The sequence below is a fragment of the Centropristis striata genome, chromosome 14, assembly GCF_030273125.1.
Source record: "Centropristis striata isolate RG_2023a ecotype Rhode Island chromosome 14, C.striata_1.0, whole genome shotgun sequence".
Lineage (NCBI taxonomy): Eukaryota > Metazoa > Chordata > Actinopteri > Perciformes > Serranidae > Centropristis > Centropristis striata.
Window position 1 is genome coordinate 28,885,076 of NC_081530.1, and position 24,590 is coordinate 28,909,665.

Below are 24,590 nucleotides of genomic sequence, written 5' to 3' on the forward strand. Positions count from 1 at the left end.
TGGCAGAAGTGAGAATCTGGAGTATAAAGTGTGACAAAGTCCACATAGAGTGGGTAGGAGAGGTGATGACCAGGGTGCTTGTCTCGGTGAAACCAGAAGTTTACGTTGTCATTTAAGTTACATACAGTACTGTGCAAAAGTATTAATGCCTAGAAGAATTGATGCTGGTTTGAACGCAAAGGGTGGTCAAACCAAATATTGATTTGATTTAGATTTTTCTTCTGTTCACTCACTTTGCATTTTGTTAATTGATAAAAAAATAAACTATTGACATTTTTACTTTTGAAAGTATTCTTATTTTACAGCATTTTTTCACACCTGCCTAAAACTTTTGCACAGTACTGTATGTAGTTAACATTTGGGCTACATCATGTTCTACTTCACGTTCTGTGTTACCTATGTAACTACCGTAACTATTGTAACTATCACACATTCATTCATAGATGTAATTATTTCAGAAGCCTAACCATGTAGTTTTGTTTACTAAACTTAATCAAGTAGTTTTGTTGCCTAAACCTAACCAGACTGTGAATAATTTATTGTTAACCACATGTGTAAAACCGCTACCGTTACTTACAATGAGTGCGTGTTGATCTGCTGCTAATTTAGGAGATGAAGCTGCAGTTTGTTTCCGTTCTTCGGCATTGGTACGTCAGCCAGTTATCTGAACAACATGGAATCAGTCCTTTTGTCAAACATTATTGTACCAGTTCCTTGCAGACATGGGAGTTAGAGAAAAAAAATCCTTTCACAATTTCATCATGCCACTGCCAATTTGGCCCAGTGGTGGTTAGAAGGTCGGTTGGGCCATGGTTCTATCAGAAGGATTAGTCCTCAAATGGGATTACAGGCTTGTATTAAAAAAGGAAGAAAAGGGGGGTGGATGCTCAAGCAAGCAAGAGAGCAGAAATATTTAAATGCAGACAGACACATTGAAGTAAAGAGATCATTTTATCATCATTAGTGGGGAAGAGGAAAGGAGGGGGAGGAGACTCTTAAGAGGGATGGAAACTGTATGGTGAAATGTGAATTCTGTAGTTTAATGAAGATTAAAGATTGAAAGATTTGTGTGTGTGTGTGTGTGTGTGTGTCACAGAGAACCGTGTGATTATGTTTAATTTCTTAATTTTTGTGGGTTTTATCTGATCTTTATTGTTTTTTTTCTTTCTTATCGCCTCTGCCTCATTCTCTCTCTCTCTCTTAAGTGAGCCAGAATAATATCTGCGTAGATGCGCTGGAGTGGAATATCCTGGTCACCCATCCGGTGTGACTAGGACAGTACAGGAAAACCATAGCAGCTCTCTCACACAGGAACACACACACACGCACACCCACACACACACACACACACACATACACACATACAGCTAGATGGTGTTCACGCACATTGTGAAGTGGGTTGGCAGAGATCCACATGGCTTGGAGTGCCAGCGGCGACTTGCTGCCCTGCCACCATGGCCCCGCTGCATGTAGGTCGGCCTCAGCCGGGGGCACACCACCCTTACCCTCCCTCACTCTCCCTCTCGGGTCCTCCTCACACACACCCCTCCCTCGCCTCTTCCAGTTCTTCCTCACTGGTGTCTTCTTCCTTTCCTTCCTCTCGTTTCTCTATCTACAGCTCATTTAACGACAGTAAAGAATTCAGAATGTCAAATGATGCAGCAGTTGATGTGTCACATACCTTCAGAGCATGTACCATTTAAAATTTAAAATATGAGTTAAACTCTTCTCACATTGCTTTAATTTACCTTTTTAATGAAGTAGAAAATGGAAGATCACAAGGCAACGTATGCTCCCCTGTGAAAACCATGTATCTTCTAATCTCCAATTTTTATGAGCTAAAACACCCCTATTCTCACTTCTGTGTCAGTGCATCTTTCAGATATTTCAATGGGTTCTTAAAAAAATATTTTAGCTTACAACCCATAGAGGAACACTTTATTCTCCAATTTATCTGAAAAATGTAAAATCACCAAATTTGGAGAAACATTGTTTTCCCTGGACAGTGGCAATGTGCTAGCATATGATTTTCTCTTGTGTTACAGCATCATTTTTAATAAGTGGAGCAAACACAGCTCAATCAACTGTTTTTCCATATAGTCAAATAAAAACTAGCTAGATTCCAATAAGAAATACCTCCAGAGGGGCCATTTATATTACAAAACTTTGAAATGATCAGCATGTTTACAAAACTGGACACATTTAAAAAGATTTTGAGGGGAACCATTCAGACATTGAGTGAACAGAATTGAAAGCCAAACATCGTTAAAGTAAACTGTGTGAGGCTCCCTGGAAAGTTTTCTTTGCTGATTAAAATTATCGTGAGGTTTTCAGACCCTGACAGATGACTGTGCGTCATCTGATGCTCGTCATCTGATCTTGGAGTTGCGAGCCTCATTAAGTGATGGAATCAGATGCTTTGCTGTGATAGCTCACACATCAGGAACAGAGAAAAGGTCCTTTAATAATCTCATCACCTCAGTGGGAAGGCTAAGGTTATCAAACTGGGAGGTAGAGTTGGTTTTTAACATCAACATCATTAAGGTCTATTTATTGCAGCAGGTGAGAGTGGGTGGTATTTCACAGTGAATGAGCATGACGCAATTAACTTAATTACAATTGGCAGTCAAAAATGAGTTGATACCAACATGGGCAATTTTTATAACTGGTCTATAATATAGTTGTACGCTCATATAAAAACATTTTTATTGTTATGGTTTTCACACTAGAGGAGTTATAGTTCTGGCAAATACATTAATAACCACTTATATCTGCTTCCAACTACATTATAGTGTCTTATAAACTATGTATTAAATGTTTGCATGCAGTGTTAACTTCCTCCTTAAAACATTCATAAGTTTTTCCCCAAAGTCCTGAAGTTCTTTGGCACACAGCAAACCCGCCTTGTACTTTCTGTTTGCGCCATCTTGTCCTCTTGCTGTAACCGTCTATTTTTGGGATTAACTTTCTGTGTTTTCAAGTAAAAAGCAACATTTTGGCAACAGCTTTGCTGCTAGCAGCCAGTGCAACAGCAGCGTCCAACCAGACTGTACAGTGGCAAAGGCTACTTATTGGCTGCAGGCGAAATAGGACAAATAGGAGGAATATGAATTTGAGGGGGGGGATTGGGTGCATATTCTTGAATATGATATTACAGCAATTATAGTTCCAGGTGTTCCAGGCAACTGTATGCATAATTTAAGGAAGAACTAAAAGAGGATATGGTAGAGCTGCTGTCTCTAATTTTGAAATTAAGGCTAAGGTTGCCATCTGGGTGATAGCTGGACTTGTACAGTAGTTGCTACATCAAGAAAATATCTCCTAAATGGGTATAAACTCTTTCTTTTTGGCATCACTGGCATCAACCTCCCTGTCCAACCAGCTGAGCTAATCACCCACTATGCACATCTCCTATCTGCTTGTCTAAAGGCCATTACTGCCGATCAGAATTTCATAGAGGGCTCGTGAAAACGGTGCTCGCTGCCTTTCAAATGATTTCCTACAAATTACTGTGGCACCCAGATGCCTTTCATCTTCCCATCTCTTTGCCCTGTGTGCTCTCGATGTGTTTTTCTCCCCCTGCCACTCTCCAGATCTCTCATCCTGGCTTTTCTACATCCTCTCATTCATTCTTTAAAAACCTCCATCCTCGTAAAAAGTATCTAAAATCCTGCTCTCCCCAGTCCTTGAGACTATAAACCAAAAATTACATTTGATTAACTGTGGCACAAGTATACATGGTGCTTGGTCTCTTCTGAAACCACTTTAACCACATACGATTTTCCATGATATGATATTTGTCACAGTCTTTTACAGCCCTAATAACAGTAATTACTGTCAGACAGCGGAGACAGGCTGAGAGTGACATAGGACTAATGCTAAAAATGTCTCTATTTGCATGTATGAAAACAGTTGGTGCCACACAGGATAATGTGTTTGTGTTTGTGTGACATCTCTATCAGACAGCACTATATCAGTGTCTCTGTGCCCAGGAAAACAGTTGGCGGGGCTGCTACCCTGGGCATCGGCAGAACACGATGCCACCCACTGACATTCAAAACACCACCAATCACCGATCAGAAAATCCAAATTTGTTATTATTATTTAATATACAGCATATGACATTGCTTACTGTTCTGAGAGAGATTTCGACATAGCCTCAGCATACATAAATGTAAATTATTTAATCCCAGGAGTAATCACAACACATTAATTTGATGCAGTGTTTTCATGATAAAACTTTTGCGATCTTCCTTGAGGAGAAAAATGTATTGTACCCATTTTTTCTCACTCATTTCCATTTTGTCTCTCTCTGCACTATTCTCAGTGGCTTTCCTGCCGTCATTTTTCATCACAGTCATTTTCGCTGCTTTTTCGAAAAATACTACAACATAAATTGCTGCCACAGAGTCTAAAGCTCCACCCAGAATAACAATCTTTAGTCCTCTCTCTCTCTCTCTCTCTCTCTCTCTCTCTCTCTCTCTCTCTCTCTCTCTTTCACCATAGTGAGATCTCCTCTGTTGTAATTGCCAGTATGAGTGATGGAGTGTTTCTGTCAGTGTTTGCCTGATAGCTCATCTATACACACACACACACACACACACACACATACTTTTACACACTGACACACAGCCCTAGTCATATTACGTATGTGTGCTCACAGAATGTGAAGACGTTGGCACCCACAGGGACATATGCCCGCACTTGCACACCTCTGTGTGAAGTAGCTGCAGGTGACACTGAGGAACCTCTCCATTTCCTCCTTCACCTTTCTATCTCACCCTGCTCTCCACCAGGCAGGGGCCATCATATAGTGAGAGCGGGATCTGTGAAAAGAGCCCTGGTAGCTTTGATTGTGGAGCCAGAGGGGAAAACAGGAAGACAGGATGCTTTATATGGACATCTTTGTTTTTTCACTTTACTTTTAAATGGCAGGTGGAAGGAGAATGACAGTAATTCATCAGGGTTTAGTGTGTTTACCTCAAATCTTAAAGTACTTTCCCAAAAGCCATGATACATTTTGGGTTTTTGAATGTGTTCCCCTTCCTTCCAGGCAGCCTGTGGTTTCTAATTAATTCAGTACAGCGTGAAAATCAACTGTTTTATTTTTGCACAAAAGTACATCATCGTTGCATGGTAACTAGAGTCAATTGCTGAACAGCATCCCATTCTCAAGCTTTTGTTACAGCATCAAAGAATCAAACCTGGAAGACAAACTAGTCAAACATGGACATTGTTTAGAGGATCATGTACATATTCATTTTATTTTTCAGGAGCCAACTCTCGAGTATCAGTTGTCTTGGCGTTTCACCAGTCCGTTCATGTAAAAAATCTGGGGAAGAAATGTGAATGTGTCCATGTCGACAGCAGCCAGGAGGCATAATGTTTTCATGCTGTCCATATATCTTCATTGTCATTGCCATTCTTGTGAATGTCTCAGGATTGCCTGGAGAGAATTTCTAACACCCATTAGGGCTCAAGGGTGAACTTCTTTGGTCAAAGGTCAGTGTGAACTTTTTTTGGCCGTAACTCAAGAATTCATGCACTAAATATTTCCAATAGGATAAAAATGGACTTTTGGGTCAAAGGTCAACTTCACTTTGACATTATAAAATTCTGCAAAACCCTTTTTTTGCCACTATTCAACACCATTACTCATGGCACTAATCTTGGGTGCCCACCTTGAAACTATGTTGATTATGTAGATCTTCTGTGCTGCTGGGTTGAAGGTGTGTGATAAGCATCCATGTTTTGGGATTTGAAATTTCTTTGCAGCAACATTTATATTTTGAAGCATTGTCTCCTGCCTTGGCTACATATGAGTTATACATATGGATGCAAACATCAACTTGACTGTACTGCAAAAAAGCCAACTTGTATTTTTTGGCCTAAAACAGTGATTTCATTTGGTAAAACTTGGAAATATAAATTACTGACATTTAGGGCAATAATGTAAGTTAGCACAACAAAGGAAGCCAGTTGTCTGCTCAAAAACAAGTTGGTGAGTTGTTGTTACTTATATCTTTAAGTTGGGGTTCTAAACAAGGGACAATAGTTCTGCTAACTCTTATTTCTTTGTTGTGAAATTTGGTCATTAGCGAAAGCTAGCGGCTAACTGATGCTAGCGGCTAACTGATGCTAGCGGCGCTGCTTGTTACAGCTACAAAAGTTAGCCATTAGCGTATCAATGCTAACTCAAAATTGTGGTCACAACATTAGCTGACATTTCAAAGCGGCTTTACAATCGTACCAGAGAAATTCAGAGTTGAGCAAACTCAAAAACAAAACTTAGAATATTTAGTTTAATTGTCCAACTTAAAATTTTGTTGAAGTTTGCTGCCTTGAAATTTTCTGAAAAATTTTTGCCTCAATTTTTCACCCAACTTTTCTTTTTTTGCAGTGTGGTTGGTGGAGGAAAAAAGAAAGAAAGAAAAAGAAAGCTAAGACATCAAAATGTATCTGCTGCTATTTTCTGATCACTGAGTGTGTTTCTCTGAACGCCCATATTGACACTGTAGAAAAGCATCTGATGGTCAGACAGTTGGAAAGTTTTTCCCTAATCTTTACATCCACCCCACCCCCCCTTTCCAGAGCTCTTCCTGATCACCCTCCCCTCTGCTCTCCAGCAATCTCTTCCTTTTAGAATTTCTTCTTTCCTTCACTTATATTTAGGAGGAAACAGGATTGACAGCATCTATTCCTCTTACCTCTCCATGCCATCATTTGTACCTTCCGTCCATCCATCCTACTATCCCTTTATTATTCCATTCAGTTCAGCTCCCATCTTTCCATCCATACTTCTTGCTCCTGTCTTCTCTCCGTCCCACCCTCCATTTCTTTCTCCCTCTTCCCTCCATCACTCCCCTCATCGCCTCATCTAGCTCCATCTCTCCATAGACAATCTGCCAGTCCTGTGCCCTCCCAGAGTGATCCCGTTATAGGGCTAATGCTGTGAAAAATGACAGTGAACCGCCACTTTTACCGCCATCACCACCGCTTTGGGGCCGCCTGCCGCCTACAGCCCTGTTGCCTGGCAACTCCCCAGACAGCTTCCCTCCAAAAGGCGAGAGCTTCTGTCTGCTCTGCTGAGATAGAGACCCGAGCCTAATAAGCATTATATCTCATTTTGTCTTATCATTTTGTTGTTAGTGACACAAGTTTGCTCGGAGCTGCGACTATGCAAAGAGCACTGATGCAGAATGTGTCTCTCATATTGAATGAACAAAATGATTTGCAACAAGTGTGAATTCTTGGAGCATTGTTGTTTGAATAACAGATTGCTCAGCCAAAAACATAAATATACATAAATGACGAACATGCAGCTGAGGCAGTAAAAGCCGTCATGTTTCTTCAGATCTTTTCAAAGAGTAAGGGCAGTAACAATATGCTGGAGGGTGACACATTAAAGGAAACATCTCAATAAATGAGGAGAGAATCATGGCAAACACAGATGCTTCCACTCAGGACACAAGTGGTCACTAACTGGTTTGAATGTCAAAATGATGCCTTCACAGTCACCAGATAAGCTACAGTAATGAGACTGAGATTGAGATGGAGCAAAATATATTACAGTGCTCTCGATAAGGTGAGTGTTACGTGCAGAGGTACGGACTCATTACATGTTACATTACATGTAATTTGGCTAACAATAAGTGCATTCAACCTGATGGTACTGGCCTTAGACCACAGGAATCAATTAAATACATCACTTTTAAGAGCCAACTGTAATCGCTACAGGAGTGCTATACGCTAAAGAAGACTCGAGACACTTTAGACTTGAACAATCTAAAAAGATTCTCAACATGACCTGGACTTTAACACTAATTACTTCACTTGGACTTTGACCTGAAAATACTTGATACCTTGCCCAAAGCTCAAAGATGAAAAAGTATACTATTAAAAATGTGTTCCACAAATAAAGTCTTTTCTCTTCATTCCATTAATCAAATAACTTTCCTGCCTTGTCTGGGACCTGACTTGAGACTTGAGTGTGAAGACTCGAGACTTACTTGACTTGCAAACAAGACTCAGTCCCACCTCTGCATGCAGCACAATCATATTCAGGCAGCTTAAAAGTGCAACGAAAAGTCCAACCTAGTATGGAAAAACACACTGACTTTAACAAACAGGTGTAGTCAGCAATGGATGGAAGACAGAGGGAGTGAGGCCTGTCTCTATAGAGCTGTACCAAAATATCTATTTATTCATTCATTCATTATCCTTTACCGCTTATCCGCACTCGGGTTGTGGGGGCTGGAGCCGATCCCAGCTGATAATGGGCCAAGAGGCGGGGTCCACCCTGGACAGGTCTCCAGACTATCACAGGGCTGATGTATAGAGACAGACAGTCACGCTGTCATTCACTCCTACGGGCAATTTAGAGTCACCAAGTAAACCTAAATGCATGTTTTTGGACTGTGGGAAGAAGCCGAAGTACCTGGTGAGAACCCACACTGACACGGGGAGAACATGCTAACTACACACAGACCGGCAACCGTCTTGCAAGAGTGCTAACCACTACACCACCCTGTCTATCTATTTATTGTTTCCATAAAATATAAAACACTATGTACATGTGTATATATGTGCTTGTATCACTTTCTATCACCAGAGATGATTCATGCCATTGGCTACTGCCCAGATGTGGCCAAACCAGGGCATCTTATGCATAACTCATGATCTTCCCTTGCTCAGTCCCAACACAGCCAAGTTTTAAAATAGGTTGAAGAATATTTTTTTCATGAAGACGTTACCTGTAGCTGTACGAAGAAAATGTCACACTTGAGTCCCAGGATCCCTTTTTCTGTACTGTGTCAACTAAATGTGGTCCTTGTTCAAGAAAAAAATAGCCTGTGCGTCATCTCTTGCCCCACTTTCCGGTGTTTCCACCTCCTTGAAGGCTTTTAAAGCAGAAACCCGGCTCTACCAGTCCTTCACCTTCAAGTTAACAAGCACCCAAAATTTAACTCCCAGAATATTCACTGATATGACTGACATAAGCCACGCGGTTGCCAAAGGAACTCTCGGAAGAGGTTACAAGAGCGCTTTGACAAAGTGTGTGAACTCCCTGCCAACGAAGCAATCCTCGCTCTTTAATGTGTTCTTGTTTTGAGACATCAGAGGTTATGAAGATCTCCGGCAGATTATGAAAAAGTTGACTCTACATCTGAGTTGTAGGGGGTTCCGCCTGCTACGTTGTTGCAGCGTCTTTTTTTTTTTTTTGCAAAGGGCGTGTGATGTGTAACTGCATACGTAATCCTTGGCGGGATTGAATGATGAAAGTGAAAGACAGCAAGTGCAAGCAGGATGAGGAACACTGTGTGAAAGTCGTACTTCCAAGGCAGAGGCATGGGAATTAAAGCTCGAAAACTGTACTATAATACAACACTTTAAGGATATCCAGAAATGATACGGTACGCTTATATCTGTTGGGTGAGTCAGTGCTGCTTTTTAAGCACCAACTTTCCATTGTAAGTGATCATTCTATAGAGAACTACTAATTTAAATCCATCAAGGTCATAGAGGAAAGCACGAATAGCTGCAATTTCCATTAATAGGAGCTGAATGGAAAATATGGGGGTTAAAATAACTAGTGGAAGAGGTGTTTTGCATTCCTTAGAGGGACACATATGTGTAGGTGTGTATTTATTAATCATGAGGGCATTCACATGAGACACTTTAAACAAAGTGCACACTCAGTGTAGTGTGTGTGAGGACCGAAACAAAGTTTACATTTCACTATTTCCCCCCTTCTTCAACTCTCCTCATCTTGCTTTCTGCCTTATAGGAAATTTCATATGAACTGAAACCAAATCAAACACTATAGAGTAAATGCCTGTACAAACATACAGACAATCACCATCTGCTGATCCATTAGGCGTGTCTTACTGTAAGTAAGCCTGAAGAGACACACACACTCACACACAGGCCTAGCAAGCAGCATGGCATTATGCCCAGCCTTGCCCCAGGTGTCTCAGCATTGATATATTGGTGTGGCCTCAGATGAATCCATGCAGGGCAAACTAATGCTCTTATTAAAGGCTTTTTAAAGCTCTGCCTAACAGAGAGAGGGAGAGAGGTAGAGGAGAGGTGACGTGTTTTAGCGTATTAATATCCACCTCAGGTGCTAATTTGCCCCGTAAGTCACATGTGTCACCAGCTGCTGTGAAAGACAAGTGGAAATGAATATGAAAGCGAAAAGAAATAGAGAGACGGGGGCAGGATGGAGAGATAGCGTGACCGAGACTGAGTGAAAAACAAGAATGAAAGGAGGAGGTGTAAATCACATTAATGAATAAGCTTCATTAGTCGTGCTCATTAGCGTCCTAAGCACGGATTAATTTAACTTCAGCCGACTTTGAAGAAGCCCAGTGGCCATGATGGGACGCAGTTTGATTACACACCTGGATGTTTGTTCACTGACACCCTTCTTTCTGATTAGCAGCGGACAGTCTGCGTACCTTTTGTCCCTGAATGTGAAATTAAAACACCTGGAAAGAGAAAACAAATGTGGAAACACTTTCCCACTAAGGACTTCTTCCTGTTTCTCAGCTGGTTTGCTGCTTTTCTCTGTTGGTTTTATTGCTCCTCAAGGAAATGCTGTAACTGTACTCTTGGAACCTGCTTCGAATTGTTTGTTTATCTGTCTAATTTTTTTTTCTTAAACAATTAAAGTAGTTTTTGGAAGGTTCTACTAAATTAACTTCCTGTCTCTGTGTTTGTGTTGTCAACAGGCGGACCCCCAAGGCCGAGACATCGCCATCCGTCCCTTCTTGGAGCACTGTGAGAACACCCACATGACCATTTGGTTGGGCATCGTTTATGCCTACAAGGGACTGCTAATGGTAAGAGGAGAGGATCTCAACACAATATTTCATCATGTACTCACAGTCCGGACACAAACACAAAGGCACACTTACTCTATGAATGCACTGTACAAATTCAAGCCTTATAAATGTGCATTATCGAGGTTGGAGGCCTTTTATATAATTCTATTTCTAAAATGTATTAACCCATCTACACATATTATATAAACTCCAGACAAAACCCCTTTAACAGGACATAAAAGGAACAAACCTAAAATAAAACAAAAAAAAACAGAGGATGTATTCCTCTTCCAGGATGGACAGGCATGCAATAAATGTGTATAGAGTAGGCAAAAATAGCAATATTAAGATAACAGGATCAGAATGACAGTGTTAAGTAGATAGATTGTAAACATGCATGAAGAATTTGTATCAGGGAAGTAGTTAAGCAATTTGTAGGTTCCGCCTAAGCAGGAAGGACATCTGACCTCTTTTACCAGAAAGATGTGGAAAGAGACATATATATATATATATATATATATAATGATTTAATGATTAATTTGTTATTAGTAAGCTTAAGAGACACTTGTACATGGATTTTATTACCTTTGGGCAGAGACAGGCAAGGAATTTCTCTCTGTTTCTGTTATGCTAAATAAAGCTAAGCTAAGCTAAGCTATGCTGTGCTATGCTAAGTGGCTGCTGGCTCCAGCTTCATGTTGAACAGACAGATATGAGTAAGTATACCAATCCAATGCAAATAGACATTAGGCAGTCTTATGTGCAGTGTTAATATAGTCCATACCTGAGAGTGTATCCAAGACACAGGACTCTAAACAAACTGTAACATACATTAAAAACGCATCATATCTCCACCACACAGTGTGTTTTAAAACTTCCAGGAAGCAGGAAAAAACTGTAAATTATGCAAACCTCACTATATTTATGGTGAGGCGAAGGAGAAGCAGTGAGACAGAGCAGTAAATCATCTTAAGAAGATTGAGAGAATGCAGAGGATGCTGAGTAAAAAAATACTACCTAAAAACGTCAAAGACGGAGAGATGGAAGAAGTGAGAAAACTGTACGGTAACAAGTTCGAAGGGGCTTTGATGTAAAATAATAAGAAGTGGAGCAGGAGGAAAAGTTTGTATCGAGTGATTGACAGGAGTCCACATTTGTATGAGGCATAGAGAGGGACAGCACAGCAGAAAGAAGCATTAAGGCTTGAGTCGTCCCTGCCTTCACACACATTATGAATACACACACGTGCACATCACCATAACTTTACATTTGCGTACACAAGCTCACACACCTGAGATTCGCTAATCCTTGATGACTGCTCCTGTAAATCTGCTGCTTGTCATTCCACTAACTCTCATTTAGACTTGAGGATAAGCAGGCAGGCCACTTTACACAGCGCACAGTGAATTATTCAGCAGGCTGTGCAGGCTGCTGCTGCTGCTGCGAATCTAATTTTCCACCAAACAAACAGTTCAGTCTAAATAAACATTTTTTACAAGCATGAAACCTTAGGCTGCTTTAGAAAGATGTCTTTAGATTATGTTTCCCCTCTTTAAGGCTCTATCACATAATGAAGATGATATTTTTAAGCATTTCTTAAAGCTAAGGCAAATAAGATGAGATGTTTTTTTTCACAATCTGCACTCCATTTGTGCAGGGGGGAAAAAGACTGAACAACAAAAATCATTAAGATTGAATGAGTCCTGCTTTATTCTGAAAATATCTGATGTCTAGACTACCAGAAGCAAAAATGAAAGAAAACTGCATAGTTCAGATGGTAGGGATGCCAATATTGTTGACTAATTGGTGCACATTGCCCCAGAGAAACAAGTTCAGACTTTCTATAAACAAAATCAAATACTGCCTTCAGTTTGTTTAATGTTTGTGTATTAAAAACATGTTTTTACTATCCTGTCTTGTCCCTGACAGTTGTTTGGCTGTTTCTTGGCGTGGGAGACCAGGAACGTGAGCATCCCTGCTCTCAATGACAGCAAATATATCGGGATGAGTGTTTACAACGTGGGCATCATGTGCATCATCGGTGCTGCCGTGTCTTTTCTAACAAGGGACCAGCCCAACGTCCAGTTCTGCATTGTAGCACTGGTGATCATCTTTTGCAGCACCATCACGCTCTGTCTGGTCTTCGTTCCCAAGGTCAGTTTTTTTTTCTGTGTGTGTGTGTGTGTGTGTGAAAGTGGAGAGTGTGTGTATGAGCACAGGTGGATAACTCAGTGTTGCCAGAAAGACTAGAGTGCTTAATTAACACCACATTCACACACTTCACTAAGGTTCCTGAAAATGCAGCGTAAACACCTAGTTATTTTTTGTTGTTTGTTGAGTGCAGCTGTGACTAATACCCATAACTCCTCTTCCAGTTTATCACCATGAGAACCAACCCGGACGCAGCCATCCAGAACCGGAGGATAAAGAACACCCAGAACCAGAGGAAGGAAGACTCCAAGACCTCCACCTCGGTCACCAGCGTCAACCAGGCTAACACCTCGCGACTGGACGGGCTGCAAACTGAAAACCACCGCCTCCGCATGAGGATAACAGAGGTCTGAGCCCATGAATACACATTCATGTTCTACAACCCAATTCCAAAAAAAGTTGATGAAACAAAATGTAATCCTACATTCAGTTGAATACAGTACAAAGAGAAGAAAATTTAATGTTTAGTAAATAAATACAAGCACCTAGCCTGGCTAACACCAGACTAATCACAAATGAGTTTAGTCTGGAAACCAGCCGTTCATTTCTCCGTAGAGGAGGTGTGGTTTACGATCCTCCGGAGCCGTTTATTGGGCGCTTAGAATGTCTATCAAAATCGTCTGTAGGTAGCTCTTAGCCAATCGTATCAGTTATACCAGATGACGTAGTAGAGCAACAGAAATTGATGTTTGTTGTGTGTCTGTGAGAGAGTGTTGCTTGCTGCTTTGCTTCTCCAGTTCTCGCTTTCTGCAAGATTATTTATTTTCACGCTTTATTCCCCCTCATGTCATTCAGCCACACACATCCACTGATTTTATGGGCAATAAACAAGCTGCTGCGGGTCTCTGGGGGCTCTGCTGTCCCCCGGCTCGTAGCCAGATCACCGGCGTTACGGTAGCTGGGCTAGTAGCGGCGCTAGTTGGTAGATTAGTAGATTAGATTTTTCCCAAATCCTGTCGGAAGCAAGGCTAAAACATCCTTTTTGGTGGTGAAACAGGAGTGTAAAGTCAAACGTTGTTCTTCTTTTAAAATCAACTTTCGCTCTAAACTATTTAAAACACCATCTACAGCTAAAGAGAGTTTCGCGTCTGCTGCAGCCATGTTGGATCCGAAAGAAAACTACAAAACTACAAGCTTCCGTCTGCCGTGTAGTACGCATCATCGTCTTGCCGTCCCTCCCCGCTCTGTGATTGGATCCCTAAAACAGGACTAAGAAACCTCCCTGGTTGCCAGACTGCCAGGAGGTTCGAAATGAAATTCGAGCGCGCAGGGCAGTATGGGTATACCCAGGCTACTAAAACTCACCAGCAGAACACTTTTTGTCCTATTTGGAACATGTGGTAATGCACTGAAGCCTCTTATGGCTGAGATGAGTTACAACAAAAAAAACACTTAGAAACATTATCCTGTAAAAAAAGTTTTTCACCTGCCAAAACTTTTTTTTCCCACCTGTTTGTGTAAAAAAAATAGAAAAAATGATAAACCCGAAGAGAAGACAGGTTAGAAAATGGATCACCAGAATTGTTTCTTTCCTTTGCCTTTCGGGGCTTCCATACAACTCTGAACACTTGAAGTGATTGTGTTGTCACAGAGCAGGCCACACTGTATCTTCTCACCGATTCATTTCTTAATAATATTCACTTATACTGACATTGAGTGACATTTGAAAAATTCCCCCGGCAATCACCTTGGCTTTCTATCAGATCTCTCAAAGGTGAATTACTGCTGTTGTCATTGCTTTTGTTCATGATTGTGGCAAATGAGGAGCTACTGAGACATTCTTAGAGGACAAGTGAAGTTATCATGTCTTTGGCAGACAGCAGTCTTTTGCCTTCTTCATTGTTTAGAAACATAAGGAAGTAGCTGCAGCACTTTGTTATCCATTTATCAGGCTCTACACTGGGTAATATGTGGCTGATAACCATGTAGCCTACTTGAGATAATAATCATTTATGTAAACTAATGATTTCTTTGTTTTTCTGTTTAAACAGCTGGACAAGGACCTGGAAGAAGTGACCATGCAGCTGCAGGACACCCCGGAGAAAACTCCGTACATTAAACAGAACCATTACCCGGACGCCAACAACATCCTCAGCATACGCAACTTCACAGACGGCAAAGGTGAGAAACTGTCTGTATGTTTCCATAAAGCCCGTCATCATTGTTTCACCTCATAAAAAACCAAACCAAGAATCAGTTTGATGCCGTTCAGTTCTGTCTCACTTCAGTACACTATAGGCTAAAAGGGTTGGGGTTTTTAACTCATATGAAACTTCCCCAGTTTGTTATTCAAAGTTTTCTGACATTTTATGTTTAGATAGGCAATGAGGTCTGAACTCATTAAATATGCTATAATTTGGATATATTTTCAGAAAATATATCTGAACATTGGATAAAGCAAATTTCAAAGTTAGTTTATTTTTTATTAGGTTTGGGGTTAGGGCTCAAAGTTTTTTTTACAGGAGGAAATTGGTATATCTCCTTTTATCATTTCATAAATCAGAAAATACAATTCAAAAGCCATAAAAAATAATTTTCATGATATTTTTAGAAACAAAACGTTCTATAAATCAGGGTGTGAATTATATATAGACACACCCTTTTGTAAAAACCTTCATAATATAGTTAGAATAACACTGTACACTGTAACGCTGTAAGCTTGGTGAGTTTAAGTGTATAAAAAACTCATTTTGAGAAAACATTTTTTATTCATAATGACTATTTGAAGACAAAATATTGAATCTAATTCATAGCAACAACAATATAGAACGTGTTAAACACATAATATTGTGCAGGAGAGTGGGAGCTTTCTAACGAAGCTTGTGATGACAAGGTTGAGACTACGTTTGTGTTACTAAATGCTGCAATAGATCGATTTTTGTGGATTCAGGAGAAATATACAAACTAAAGTAAAATATACACCTAAATGTTTGTTTTGGATGTTTTCTTTCCACGATTCTGAAAGAAGACTTGCAATGGGAGAAAAATAGCCCAAAACCTCAAAATTGACCGGTGCATGAACAAAACATGTTTTGTGCATATACTTCTGTATCACTTGAGAATGAGCATGTTACCTTTACATATTCAGTCGCTCAAGTAAAAGATTTAGCAGCTTGAAAAATATCGTGACGTTTTTTAGTTTTTTTCCATTGCTGGAGCTCCTGTCAGCTGCAGGTGAAGAAGGGACACATGAGTACTGTGTCTGACAGCGAGTCTGTGACGTCTCTAAGGATGAGTCATGAGATTAGCTACAGTACCTTCATACTCCTCTGCTGCTTAGCAAGTTTTACACATACTATAGTCCCACTCATCAAACCTCCCACCTTTATTATTAAGCCCAAAAGTGAGTCCACACTTCATTTTTACACCTAATTATTTGCTATGTGGAATGTTGTTTGCTGTGTGTTGAGAAAACTGTAAAGAGAATATAAAGGAAGGGAGGAGAGGGCAGTCGAAGTGAACCATTGTTATGTGAGAGACGCATATGGAGTAAACGCTCAGGTGCTAAACTATAAACATACATGTCATATCTGTCTTTTCCAGTAGAGAGAGCTTGTGTCGTTTACCCTCCCAGCGTCTGCTGGATACACGCTGCTTGAATTGATGCAGCTGTATCTTAGACATTATGAAGCCGGGGGCCTCAAATTGAATCAGTGAGTCGTTACACCCCCGGCAGCATCGCTTTGCATTAGGCCCCATTTTAACAGACGCAGGGTGATGGTGATGTGATGTACAGCAGCCAGTTTCAGCACGTCTGACGCACACGCCAGCACAAAGCTGCTCTCAGGGGTGTCTAATGGATCTGTCTGAGTTTGGAAAGGTAAAAAGAGGAAAACAGCTGCGCTCAGTCTGCGGATTGGGAGCAGAGCGTGTTTGAATTGTTTGAGAAGTTCCTCATCTGTGAAAGTTCATAGTTACGCAATGAACTGATGGCAGTTAGTCAGTACATTCACAAAGCAACGTGTCTAATGCTTCTTTCTTGTGATTTTGTTGTTCTCTGTTTTCCCTTTCTTCTCTCTTTCTCCTCTGATCTTTATGTATGTGCACACACAGAAGCCATAAACACGCACCCTCCTATTTCAGCCTTGTTAGGTATCCTTACAAGGATAGATCTGATATAAAAATACGTCTGTGTTGTTGCACAATCGTTGCTGGAGCAGCTCAGTGTTGTCTTTTTATGGAGCACAGAGAGATGGAGCCAAGATTATTTTGATTAGTAGATAATTAGTAAATGAGCTACCATCTGTGAAATTTTTGATCGCCTTACAGATTTAGCCTTTACGGAAGCCTACCCAAAAAACTGCATCAAATTTAGTCGCTCAAGAGATTTGAGAAGACACCTTAAGTAAGTGCTTTGGCTCAGTCGGCGCTGCCAGATGGGAAAAGTTAAACTAACATTCCAGACGCTTAAAATATCATATTTTTAGTAACCATTAGAACAAAAAGGCAGAAATGTATAATTTTACAAAACACATTTTTAAGTAAATTATTGACTACAATTTAATCCACATCAGACTTTTGTGTACAGAAGTTAACTAGTCTGATCATTTTTTTCATAGCCTAATATTACATTATTAAATAGCAGGACAGTACGATTGAAAGCCTGTTCATATTCAGCATGAAACAGTTAGGGCCATAAGCTGAGCTAATTGAATAAATAAATGGTGCATTTAAAAGAACTCAACTTAAACACAACAGAGCTCAGTGAGAGAGTGCAGACTTCACCTCTGAGTCGCTGTCTGTGGCTGCTACATCCCCCGGTCAAATTATCATACATTATGGCACTTTTGGCATTATTGATTGTCCGTCGTACTGAGAGCAAAATTATTGTTCAATATTTTGTGTGATATTTATCGCACATCTGACAGCACTGGGCTCAGTGCACTGTAGGATTTATTTTTACGAGTGCCTGTGTCAGGGTTCAAATGTGTCTGTGAAAACTACTAGATCTTAAATTATGTCCCCATTCATCAAAAAAGTATGAAAGGAAAAAAGGAAAACTGTGTCATATTAGCTGAAATAATTAGCTAGCATTATTTTAGCAAACACCTTCTCACATTTTGCATTTGTTAAGAGTAATCTGAAAGTGCTGACAGCAGCTGGCAGCTGATATAAGGCTCTCTTTAGTGAACTAAAATTCAAATTGTCTGGGCTTGTAGGAATAAATCCATTTAGACTGAATCTTTGTATGTGCTGCCTGAACAAAGACAAATATAGCCAGACAATTTTTGCATCAATACTAATTTGCAGGGATATTTTATTGAAAATAATAATCTGTCTTCTATTTATTTGAGTGAGTTTACTCAATACAGTCGTATTTACAAACCTGTGCTTGGTAAAGGAATAAATACTTGCACATTTCCCTTGCCACCAGATGGAGTTAACTTAAACAAAGACCACAGGTCACGGGGAATGGGCCATTTTTCAATTGGGACAAAGGCAGATTTTAACCCTTTATCAGGCAAAGAACTATATTTGGTAACTTCAGGTAATATTTCGAGAAAAAAGTTGCAAATTCACTAGATTAAAGTGGCAAATCTACGTGAAAAAAAAGTCGCAGATTAAAGAGATTTTAAGTGGCAAATCTGCGCGAAAAAAAACGCAGATTTACGAGAAAAAAGTGGGAAAAAAGCAACTTTTTTCTCCCAGATTCACCACTTTAACTCTTAATAGGGCACTCATTGAAATACTTGCAAATTCGAAATTTCAACCCTAGAGAATATTGGAGGATATTACATACTGCCAGAAAGTGTAAAAAAAACATGCATAGATTTATGAGATTTAAAGTGGTGAATCTGGGAGAAAAAAATTGCTTTTTTCCCACTTTTTTTCTCGTAAATCTGCAACTTTTCTCCCGCAGATTTGCCACTTTAAATCTCTTAAATCTGCGACTTTTTTTCTTGTAGATTTGCCACTTTAATCTAGCAAATTGGCAACTTTTTTCTCGAAATATTACCTGAAGTTACCAAATATAGTTCTTTGCCTGATAAAGGGTTAACAGCACAAGAAACTTCCAAAAGAAACTTTACTTCACTTCTCTGGAAGGATAAGACAACCATCAACTGTTTATTTCCCCCAGCAGGAAAAACATGCTGATGCTGGTAGAGAAATTATGGTTTTAATGAGTGAATATTGTTAAATAATCCAGTTTCCGCTTGAGGCATCAGATACAATAAAGCAACAGAAACGGGCTGTCTTCATTATATAGGCGTATTCTTGCTCCTGTCATCAAGTAATGTTTTAACTGACAGACAGAAGTAAAACTCAGTAGAGCCTTACTAGCTCTCTCAAGGCAAGAATCGCTAGCTATTATTTTTTTATTCGCAGAGAAATTTATTAGGGTCTAGGTTGTTGAAGTGTTCACGGTAATGATCTTGTGAGGAGAGAAAGAGAGTCCAGACAAAGAGAGGCAGCACATTAGGTGCTGCTCACAAACGTCAATCTGACACACATTATGGAAATAAAATCACAGGTCATTAAGCCTCCTTTAAAGATCACCAGCATATAAACTTTTCCAGCCCTCAATCTGCTTGTGCTTGACAGTCATCATCATCATCATCATCATCATCATCATCATCATCGCCGGCTCCTAACTGCAGTCATCAGTATTCATAAGAGAGCTGGTCTAAATGTATTGGGGGCCGTGAATGAGTGGCTGTTAGAAGAGTAGAACGCCGTGTCAACAGCGATTATGCTCACTGAGAAGTAACACTCCACTCTCTCTCTCTCTCTCTCTCTCTCTCTCTCTCTCTCTCTCTCTCTCTCTCTCTCTGTCTTCATGATAGAGAACACCAGTGGATGACAATTCAGGTGTAGTTTTCTTACAGATGAGACTTAGGCTGAAAAGTTAGGGGGCAGTGCCCTTTCTATTCCACCCCTATTCTTTTCTGTCAAGATATTCTAGTCATAAATCCAACCTGGTCTCACAGGAATCCGTGAAATAGCCACGGATTTGCTTAACTCAAAATCCGTGGAATAGCCACGGAATAACTCAAATTTCCGTGAAACTGACACGGGTTTCGCTACAATGCAAGTTAATAACATATGAATGTCATATCCCGTGGCTATTCCAACATACAAAGTGATTATGTACATTCACTGAGTGAATATTTAGAAAATAAAACTTATCTTTCTCGCTAGAAATGTGATCAAAATCCATTTTTATGCAGAAACTAAGTCAAGATAGGACAACAAGAAAAAATATCCATGGAATAGCCACGGGATATGACTGTCATTAACTTGCATTGTAGCGAAATCCGTGTCAGTTTCACGGAAATTTGAGCGATTCCATGGCTATTCCACGGATTTTGAGTTAAGCGAATCCGTGGCTATTTCCCGGATTCCTATGAGACCAGGTCCATAAATCTGTAATAAGAGATAAGATAAGATATGATTTTGTTTATCCCACAGTGGGAGAATTTAGTTGTCACAGCAGCTCATAAACATACATACTATATATATATATAACATTTTTGAAAGTATATAAGGATTTTTCTTACAAGGATTTGGTGTTAATTATATAAGAGTTTATGATCACTCAAGAATTGATAAAAAATGGTATAAAAAAACCCTCCAAATATTACATTAAGACACCAAGAAAAGAAAAGAGGAACACTCCACAGGTTTTTGGTATCAAAAACAATGTACATTTCAGTACATTTCTTCATTTCTTGACTTTGATGGCGAGCACTTCTGCTCTGTAAGCTGCTGAGAAACCCTGATATTGTCGATATGCCTAGCAAAGCATATTCTCTGAATACCTTTATCTCTACTTTGTGGTATCATGAGGCTGTGATTAGAGGTAACCTTGGGGTCACAACAGGTCATTTTATACAGTGAGGTCAAGTTTTGAAAAATGCTTTGACTATAATGAAATGCTATGGGGACATCACATACGAATACAATTGAGCTCAGTGAATCTATAACAGGCTCAGCTTTCCAGCTATACCCAAATATGCAATTCTAAGACTGTTTAGGAAACCCAGAATGCAGAAATATTCAAATTCATTGGACTGATAACCATGGGGTGAAACAGCCATCATGTTTATGTCTACGTTTAAGCTGCCCTACAGCATACAGCAGTAATTCCTTCACATTCTGGACAATTTGTGCAAATATTCTGTTAACTGCGTCATAGTCAACCCAACACACAAGTAAACTAAGAACAGCACAGGGCATAATTTAATTTATTTTAATTTAAGTAAATGTCACCTTTTTTGTACAGTCTGTACCCTTAATACAATTCAAGCTATAATGAACAGATGTTGAGATTTACCAGAATAATTTACTTATTTGATTCCAATTCCACACCTTTGCCCATTCGCAGTAGAATGAGACTTTCAAAGTCTTATCGTAGACTAAAATCCATGGGCTGGCCCTGGTGTCAATTGATATTTCAAAAGAAAGTCTTTGTGGTATGAACACAAATTCTGAATCCATAATAAAGTGTATAAATATCTGTGTCTGTGCTTTTAACACAGCTCTGAGAGCTACAAGGTTAGGCTTTTTTCAAAACGCAGAGAGGACTAGTCTGCTCGAAAATAGTTCAGCGTGCTCAGACGTCCAATCGGGCCGCGGAGTGCTGTGATCAGTGAATCAGGTCAGCAAGTGCCAGGAAATCTGGGACAACTGGAGAGAGAACTCTGTAGGGGCAAAAAGATCAGCCCATTACTCTCCAGGTACCTTTTTTAAAAAGCTGATAATGTTGTTTACTACCATTCCTATTGTGTTTTAACCTCATCGTCGGCACCTTCACCTGCAACATCCGGAGAATGCAGAAATGATGTTGGGGAGCCTTTTCTTCTGTCCCCGCTGCCTTCCTCTCTGGATTAGACTTCTTCCCTTTTTTGTTTCTAACTTTGATGCTTTTTTTCCCTCAGTGCTTCAGTTTTCAACATTTTAATTAGTCCCACACAGGTGTCAGTTGAGCTTTAAATATTGCCCTGCATATGTGATGTGATTCGATTATGCAATCTGTTTCCTTTTGGAAAAAAGTATCAGACGAGTTTGCAGTCAGTTGACAGACATGGTGGACATATTGTCAGATACTATTATGACTAAGACAAAAGTGTTTCCATATTTGGGCTGATTGAAGGGCTTTTATTTGTGCTTTTTTTGCTTTTTTGAAGTGGCCATTTTCCTCTTGGTATGATCAGTAAAGAGTGATTTTAACTTTGTGGTGAATGTACTGTATGCAGTGAAACATCCACCTGCATGGATATTAACCTTCTTAAACCAGGAAATTAATTCATTTGATGAGTGCATATGGACATACCGTTAACCCAGGAATAACATTTATTGCTGTTTGAATGGTGTCAGAATCCAAGTAACAGCATAAAAAAACAAGAAGCGTGACTACCAAACCTCCTAAACAGATAAATAAACAATCCAGACTCAGGTATAAGGAGTTAAACTGGTCTGAAAATGTCCTTTTTCAGACCAGTCTTTAGTCTGAAACTATCCCTATAAAGTATCTATAAGGTCTCTGGTGCCTGCCACATGCAGCTTATAACCAGTGTTGGAATGTAACTAAGTACATTTACTCAAGTGCTGTACAATTTTGAGGTTCTTTTACTTTACTTGAGTATTTCCATTGGTGTAACTTTATACTTCTACTCCACTACATTTCAGAGGCAAATATTGTACTTTTTACTCCACTACATTTAGTTGTTTTTCAGCTCAAGATTTAACATGAAAACATGATCATGATTAACACGATTAAACTTAAACCACATAACAGTATATTAAGTAGTATAACGAGCCCTAGATTGAGAGTAACAGTAAACAATAAAATGCTGCTTACATAAATAATTGGAAAATAATAATCCAACAATATATATAGAATACATATAACAACCTGAGTGGGGCATAAGTATTTTTTTTATTTTGATGCTGATATTTCAATTTAAGTAGGTTTTGAATGCAAGACTTGTAGTTGTAGTGGAGTCATTTCAGTACTTTTACAATACTTCTTCCACCACTGCTTTCGACAGATGATCAGTTAACTGTGACAGCCCACTTGACACAGCCTATGACATTCCTCACGATGCCTACATGTGGTTTCAATGCAGATGGAGAGAAGTCAATACTGAAGAACCACCTGGAGCAGAGGCCTCAGGCGCAGTGGGGCTCCATGGATCCTTCCAGAATAAACAGAGGTCCCCTGGAGGATATCAACTCGCCCGAACAGTGAGTTCTCCCATTTCTTCAGCACCTCTACCCCCGAGTCCCTCTCCCCTCCCCTCTGTCTTGTCAGCTTTCTCATCAGACTACACGTCACACATATCGCAACCACCAGCAGCTCTCAGGCGGTTGCTCTGGCAACAGAGCCCTGCGAAAGCATGGACCGGTCCTGTACTTTTCTCTCCCACGCACATCAACATACATTTAACCACACAGAATGTATGCATTTTCTCCCACCCTGCTGGACTCACTGCAGCATACACATGTAAACACAAACACATGTGCAAATACAGTATGCATAGAAAGACATGCAGCTGATTGATTTGTTGTCCAAACTTGGAAAGAAGACACTCATACAACAAATCTACATTCACTTCCGATTCATAAGGAAGCAAAGCTGAGAGATGTTGTCTTCAGGGGGGGGGGCACACTTCATGCATCATTGAGAGCTCTGCCTCCCACGTTTGTTTAACTAGACCCAGGAGAAGAATGCTCAACGTAGAGGTACAGATGGATGGAGAAGGGAGAGATCGCAGACAAGGGGGGTAAAATATTGAAGAGAGGGCAGTTACAAAGAGAAGATGGATTAAGAGAGAAGGATGTTTAGATAGGAAAGAGAGACAGAGATAAGGAGGAGGAGAGAAAGAAAGAGGTAGAGACTCACAGAGGCTTATGTAACCAGTGATTTACAGCTCGCATTGGAAGCAGCTCTGAAAATAGACAGGGAGGAGAACAGAAGTAAAGGAACACTCGGAGCTATTCCCATGCCGCATAAATGTTTGATCACATGGAGGGGAAAGAGATGAAGAGGCAGCGAGAAAGAAAGAGAGGAAAAAGAAGAGACAAATATAAAGAAGAGAGAGAAAAGAGGTATGATGAAAGTAAAGGTAGAGGAGGATGAATGGTAACATTTTGTGACATGACGAAAGTCACACACCAGGTGCATGTTGTTCAATGTCATGTCTGTATTGTATATGATTCATCAGAAAATGAGAACATTTCTTTCATGAGCGAGGAAGATTGCACTTCCATCACAAATGGAGCAGGTCAGGCTAACTGACTAGGCCTGAGGACCATTAATATTTCAAAGTTCACCTAATTAAGACATTTTTCTAGGTCTATCACTGAATGAGCTTGAATTTTATTCCCCCCTCTTAATTTTTTACATAACTGGCATTTGGTTATGTAATTTTCTTGCAAACGGCTGGCAGTGGCGCTAGCACTGGCGAGGTAGGGTGCGAACTGTCACAGCAGGCAGAAGCATGAAATGTTCTTTTTGTCAGATGATCCCAGAAGCTGAGAGGCACGGTGGATTACGGGTTTAGTCAGGAGGAGTGAAGAAGGGACTGGGGGTGCGAAAAAATACAGGAA

The 24,590-nt window shown here is 40.0% G+C and overlaps 1 protein-coding gene across 1 annotated transcript in view; it reads left to right on the plus strand.

Annotated features, from left to right (window-relative positions):
• Window positions 1–24,590, plus strand: part of gabbr2 (gamma-aminobutyric acid (GABA) B receptor, 2) — a 200,836-nt gene that overhangs the window by 171,556 nt on the left and 4,690 nt on the right. The window contains exons 14-18 of the mRNA XM_059349280.1: window positions 10,734–10,844; window positions 12,756–12,980; window positions 13,202–13,384; window positions 15,029–15,158; window positions 23,108–23,225. Coding sequence (XP_059205263.1) covers window positions 10,734–10,844; window positions 12,756–12,980; window positions 13,202–13,384; window positions 15,029–15,158; window positions 23,108–23,225 — 767 coding nt within the window. The remainder of the gene's footprint in view (window positions 1–10,733; window positions 10,845–12,755; window positions 12,981–13,201; window positions 13,385–15,028; window positions 15,159–23,107; window positions 23,226–24,590) is intronic.